Raw genomic sequence first — 6,000 nt, 5'->3', positions numbered from 1 at the left:
ACGGTGTCTTCCTGGATGTGGCGTCAGCCCCCAGCGGTCCCGGGCCGGACAGCACAGGGGCCCTCACGCGGCCACCGATGCGCCCACCCCCACGGGGCTGTCCCCGAGACCCACCGCGGCCGCCCCTCCGTGGGTCCCCGCGTTCGCTCCGGGGCCCGCACGGGAGCCAAGGGCGGGGAGACGGGCCGAGCGGAGCAGGGTTCCCGCGGGAGCGGGTCTGAGCGGGGCCGGCAGGGGCCTGCTCTCTGCTAATTCCAGGGCCCGGCGGCTCTGCGGGCTGGGAAGGGGGGAGGGACAGTCCACCCCGCGAGGCAGGAGCCGGGGGAGCCTGAGACTCCTCCTGTCGATACCAGAGATTCCTGTGAGCGGGGGCCACCCCGGGCCTTGTGGGGACAGTGACAGGCAGAATGGCTCCTGTTGCTGTCAGGTGGGGGACACCCAGAGGAGAAGGAGGGGAAAACTCAGGCACCCACGCCACTCGGCCAGAAGGAAAGACGCAATAGTGGCATTTGTGACAGCGCGGGTGGGCCTTGGGAATATGATGCTGCGTGAAATAAGTCAGACAGAAACGAGAAGCACGTGATTTCACGCGCATGTGGGACATAAAACCGGGGCTCAGGACACAGGCAACAGAACGGTGGCTCCCAGAGGGACGGGCGTGGGGGAGGAGGGGCTCCTACTCGGCCTCGGAAGTTAGTTTGTCTTTGGAAGGCGGGCGGCGGGCACACAGTGCGACAGACAGACCCTGTATCATGCAAATGCCCGCCTGCCACCTGTGTGATCTTATAAATCAATGCCACCCCGATACATTTAATGAAGACACACCCTGATACATTTAAAGAAACCCACTCCAATAGTTTAATTAAGAACACAAAAATAGGTACAATATCTACAAAAGAAAGAAATATTAAATAAAACAGCGGGGCCGTGGGCCAGACCCAGGCCCGAGCCAGCCGGTGGCAGCCCCGTGAGGCCTCCGCACCGTCGTGGAGCCACGGGCCGGCCCGGGAGACGCTCCAGTCTCTGGGATCGCACGTCCTGGAGGGACGAGGTTCCCCTGAAGCGGCAAGGACAGCGGGGCCACAGAGACGACCCTGACGAGGAATGTCCCATATGGGGAATACTTCACCCCAACTCTGCGGGGACAGGACGGTCCCCAGGGGAGAGGACACAAGTCCCTGTGGGGAGGGCGGCCTGGGGACCAGCTTCTCACATGAGGCTGATAAGGACGCAGACACGTTCAGGTGCCGGTGCAGACACAGCCGTCGGGGATCCTTAAAGGCCCGGGGGAGGCTGCAGTGACTGTTTTTGCACCAAGTCCCCTACAAGGCAGCTGTGTCACGCTGGGAAAGAACGTTGTCATGAACACATTCAGCTCCGTCTCAGAAGTGTCACATTCCCCCACAGCCACCGCACGCTCAGCACGTCCCACTCTGAGACTCCCCAAAACCCAGCGGTGCCCCTCGGGCCCAGCGCCCCCGCGTACTGCCCTCAGGGTCTCACCGTCAGCAGCTGTGAGAGACACATCAGAGCCCTGGGCACTGTCACCGCCTGGGGAAGGACACAGCAGCAGAGTCACGGGGTGGGGAGCCCCCTCCTAGACTCCAGCCCACACGCTCCCCAGGGTCCCAGACGTCCCCTCCCGATACCCAGACTTACAGGCAGCCTGGGGTTTCTTCTCCCTGCCTCTGCCTGTGGGAGGAAAATGCTCTGTGAGGAGTCGGGGGGGAGGCTGGGTCCCGTGACCCTAAAGGAGCCCACACTCCTGAAGGACAGGGAAGTTTCCAGAACTGTGACTGAACACCCAGGGTAGGATCAGGAAACACAGGGAAATTTATTGTGTGGTAACTGGACCACCTGTCCCTGTCTGGACGTCTGTCCTCAGCAGGGACCTTCCCTTCTGACCTGTGACAGCTGGGAATCCGTCCCCATCGCTAGAGTCATCAGGTGAGAAATTTGTCCTTCACTTTCCCACGGGCCTCACTGAAGGGTCAGTGTTGGCAAACAGGCCCCCGATGGGCAGCACCCGCGTGGGTACGATGCCCACTCACGAGGCGGAGCACACGGCCACCTGGGCCTGACCCCCAGGGGGACAGGGACCTCGGCCCCACCCCTGCCCACCTGAGCGCGTCCTCCTCCACGTCACAGCCACAGCGACCGCAGCAACAAGGAGACCCAGGGCAGCAGCAGCGATGCCCACGATGGGGACGGTGGTCCGAGGAGGGGGCTCTGCGAGGGGGGAGGCGAGAGGCCACCCTCAGGCCCGAGTCCTGACCCCGCTCAGGGACGCCCTGAGGAGAGGCTCTGTGCCCACGCACCCCCCTCACCCCATCGCAGGGTCAGGGGCTCGGGCAGCCCCGCGTGCCCCACGCGGCACATGTAGCTCTGCTCCTGTCCAGGGGGCACGGCCACGGCCGCCCACGTCTGGAAGGTCCCGTCCCCCGCAGGCCTGGTCTCCACAGTCTCCGTGTCCTGGGGCAGGTCCTCCCCGTCACGCTGCCAGGTCAGGGTGATGTCCGCGGGGTAGAAGCCCCGGGCCCAGCACCTCAGGGTCACCTCACGGTCAGAGATGCGGTGGCGGGTCACGTGTGTCTTTGGAGGAACTGTGAGGAGGGGTGATGAAATTCAGGGACTTGCATGGTCATGGGACACTCCAGCTGCGCTCATGTGACACCCTGAGAATGGAGAAGAGAGAGGGTGGTGGGGGAAGGGAGTGAACTATCCAGACACCAGCCTGGACAGAGGCATCAGGGACACTTTTATTACCTTGGAAAGCTCTAGAATCAAAGCGAGAACCTAGAGTAGGAGTCTCCAGTCCTCTAAGTGGGGGAGACAACACTCAGGTGGAGGCTGATGACTCCGAAAAGCCGCAGTCAGGCCTCCGGAGACGGTCTCAGCCCGGGAACGAGGGAGCCCGTCCTGGGCACCCGGTGGGGGCAGGGTGTGAGGGAGCCGCTGTGGCTGTTTCAGGGAGAGGCCGGGTCCCTTATTGTCCTTAGAGAAAGCTGGGCCCGCGGGGAGTCACAGAAGGAGGAAACCTGGGGCCCTTCCCTCTCCTGAGCAGGAGGCGGATTCCGACACTGACCAGTTCCCTCCTCTCCCTGCAGGAGCCGCCCCAGCCCGCAGACCCCTCCCCGGGGAGGCCCGCGCCCGGTACCTGCTGGTAAGAGCACCTTCTTCCCCTTCTCGAGGAACAGGTGGAGCCGGCGCACGCACGTGTCCTCCAGGAAGAACCTCCTGACGTCTGCATCAGGGACCTGCACCAAGTTGCGCCAGGTGTCCTGGGCTGTGGTCCAGGAGCGCAGGTCCTCGTTCAGGGCGATGAAGTCGGTGCCGTCGTAGGCGAACTGTGTGAATCCGCGGAGGAAGCGCCCGTCTGGCCCCATGGTGCAGCCACTCATTGCCTGGAAGGTGTGCGACACTGACCCAGCCCCGAGGTCAGCCCCGCGCACTTACCCTGCCCTCACCTGCCCAGTTTGACCCACGATGAATACACCTCCATTGAAAATTAAACTGTATCAAACATCCCCGCGGGCCCCTCCCGTGTTGGGGCAGGGCGAGTCCCTTAGCATCGGGGTGACGCCAGGGCCCGGAGACACGGGGTGACCCCGGGCCTTCCGTGGGGACCGGGGCCGTGCCGGGACCCCGGCGCGCGTGGCTCACCCTCCTCGCTCTGGTTGAAGTAGGCGCGCAGCTTCTTCAGGTTCATTTCATTAATTTGTGCGTTGTGCGCACAGAGTCGTGACCGATGGTACCAGTAGTACGGCTTTTCCTGTTCCACCCACGGCTGCTCCGTCCACGGCACCCACGGTTTCGGCCTCGGACTCGTAGCGTCGCTGTCGAACCGCACGATCTCCGTGTCGTCCATGTAGCCGACGACGATGTACCGGGGCTTCCCGCGGCCCGGAACGGAGACGGCGGTGCTGAAATATCTCAGGGTGTGGGGTCCTGCGGGCGGGGAGGGCGCGCGTCCTGGGTCCGCGGTCGGGCCGGTAGGGGCAGGGGCCCGGGCGACGGGAAAGGGTCCGGGAGAGGAAGAGGGGGTGGGAAGGCGAGGTGCGGGGTCGAGGCGGGGCGCGGCGGGCTGGGTGTGCGGTGGGAGCCCGGGCACCGCAGTCGCCGTGCCCCGTTCATACGCCCCCGCCGGATCCCCTGGCTCCCGCCCCGCAGAGGCCGTTCCCTCCCGACCGCGCACTCACCGGCCCAGGTCGCGGTCAGGGCCAGGGCCCCCGAGAGCAGCAGGAGCAGGGCTCGGGGCCCCATGACTCAAACTCTGAGGATCTGGAGAGAATGCTTTCCGGTAGGCGGTGAGGAAGTGGTCCCCGAGAGCGCGGTGACGCTGATTGGCTGCTCTGGACTTCTGAAACCCAATGGGAGCGAGACCTGGGGCGGCGTCATCAGTATCCAGGATGTAAGACAGGCTGCTGGCTGCGAGAGGGTGAAAAAAAAAGCTCCGTGCAAAAGGGACCTGTAACCCGGAGCGTTCGCGTCCCAGCCTCTGTCTTCAGGCTGAGGCCCTGAGAACCAGGCCTGCTACATCGCTTGAGTGGCTCTTGTACTGATGCACGATTATTCGAAAGTAATGCATTGTTTTTATTAAATCATGGTGATCTTCCAGTGTCGATGCACATCATCAAATCACGTTTGTTAATCTTACGGCAGATCCCACCAGAAACTGTGGTCCGCACTGGGAAGCTGTGTGCCTGCCGTGGTGAGACACAAGTTTGCCAAAATCCTGCTTTTCTCCTGAGAGCTTCTGTTCTGTCGAGACAACGAGCACTGTCAGTTGTCAACTGCCACTTGGCTTTCCTTGGGGGAGAAGCTCACGTTCATTTTTGGGCAAGTGTCTGTCAGTGAACCAAGCCTCAGTCATTACAGTTCCTGTGTCACTCACTCTCTTAAGTGGACATGCTGTTCCTTAAAGAACAGGCTGGCTCAGCCCACACGAGCCATTTTCCTGCGCCCGTGACACTGGGGAAGGTCGCCGAAGGGTGTCGGCGCACTTTCCTGGTCATCATGGGCGATATTTAATTTCTTTAATTTTCCAATTTCATTAAGGACAGTTAAGAAATTAATCCATTTGTATAATGAATTGAAGATATATTTGTCTTCTTTTAAAATTGTTTTTGTTCTTTCAGTTACAGTTGATGAACCACATGAGTTTCAGGTGTCCGACTCTGTGATTGGACATTTCTCTAACTTACAAAGTGATCACCCTGATAAATCTAGTGCACACCTGACCCCCTATGCAGCTATTACGGCATCACTGACTGCATTCTCTGCGCTGCACTTTACATCCCCGTGACTTCTCCGTAACGGCCAGTGCGTCCTTCTCAGTCCCTTCACCTTTCCCATCCAGCCGCCTCAACCCCCTCCCATCTGGCAACCCTCAGTCTGTTCCTTGAATCTATTATTGTGTTTCTGTTCTACTTGATTACTTAGGTTTTAGATGCCACATATAAGTAAAATCACCTGGCATTTGTTTTTCTCTGCTCACTTATTTCACTCAGCGCAATACCCTCCATTCATGTTGCTGCCAATGGCAAGATTGCATCCTTTTCGAATGACTGAGACATATTCCATCGGATATATGCAGCTAGTCCCCTTAGAGACACTCAGGCTGCTTTCATATCTTGGCTTTTGTGAATATTGCTGCAATGAACACTCGGAAGTCTGTCTTTTTGGTGTAGTGTTTGGGTTTCTTCAGGTAAATACCCAGCAGTGCAATGGCTGGGTCCTCCATGTCTCTTGTTATATAGCATTTGTTTTAAAGTCTACTTTGTCTGGCATAAGTTTTGCTACCCCAGGTTGTTGTTGTTGTTTTTTTTTTTTGGTTTCCATTTTTATGAATTATCTTTTTCCTTCCCTTTCCTTTCAGTCTGTGTTTCTGTGTCGATCCGAATGGAGTCTCTGGTAGGCAGGGTCTGTAAGGGTCTTGTTCTCTTGCCTCTTCATCCACTGAGTGTCTTTTGACTACAACAGTTATTTCATTTGCATTTT

At 59.2% G+C, this 6,000-nt stretch overlaps 1 protein-coding gene across 1 annotated transcript; it reads right to left on the bottom strand.

Moving 5' to 3' along the window:
• Positions 1–688: 688 nt before the first annotated feature.
• LOC129082597 (class I histocompatibility antigen, Gogo-C*0202 alpha chain-like) lies at positions 689–4,278 on the bottom strand. The gene is made up of 8 exons (XM_054588307.1): positions 4,200–4,278; positions 3,664–3,948; positions 3,158–3,421; positions 2,328–2,603; positions 2,122–2,229; positions 1,660–1,692; positions 1,504–1,551; positions 689–1,343 (listed from the first exon to the last, which is right to left on the bottom strand). Exons 1-8 carry the CDS (start codon positions 4,261–4,263, stop codon positions 1,339–1,341), a joined length of 1,083 nt encoding a protein of 360 aa, XP_054444282.1. The 5' UTR covers positions 4,264–4,278; the 3' UTR covers positions 689–1,338.
• Between the last annotated feature and the right edge of the window lie 1,722 nt (positions 4,279–6,000).

This window comes from Pteronotus mesoamericanus, unplaced genomic scaffold, assembly GCF_021234165.1.
Source record: "Pteronotus mesoamericanus isolate MK-2021 breed Mesoamerican mustached bat unplaced genomic scaffold, CSHL_Meso_final scaffold_128, whole genome shotgun sequence".
Taxonomy (NCBI): domain Eukaryota; kingdom Metazoa; phylum Chordata; class Mammalia; order Chiroptera; family Mormoopidae; genus Pteronotus; species Pteronotus mesoamericanus.
This window is presented reverse-complemented; position numbering and strand designations above follow the sequence as displayed.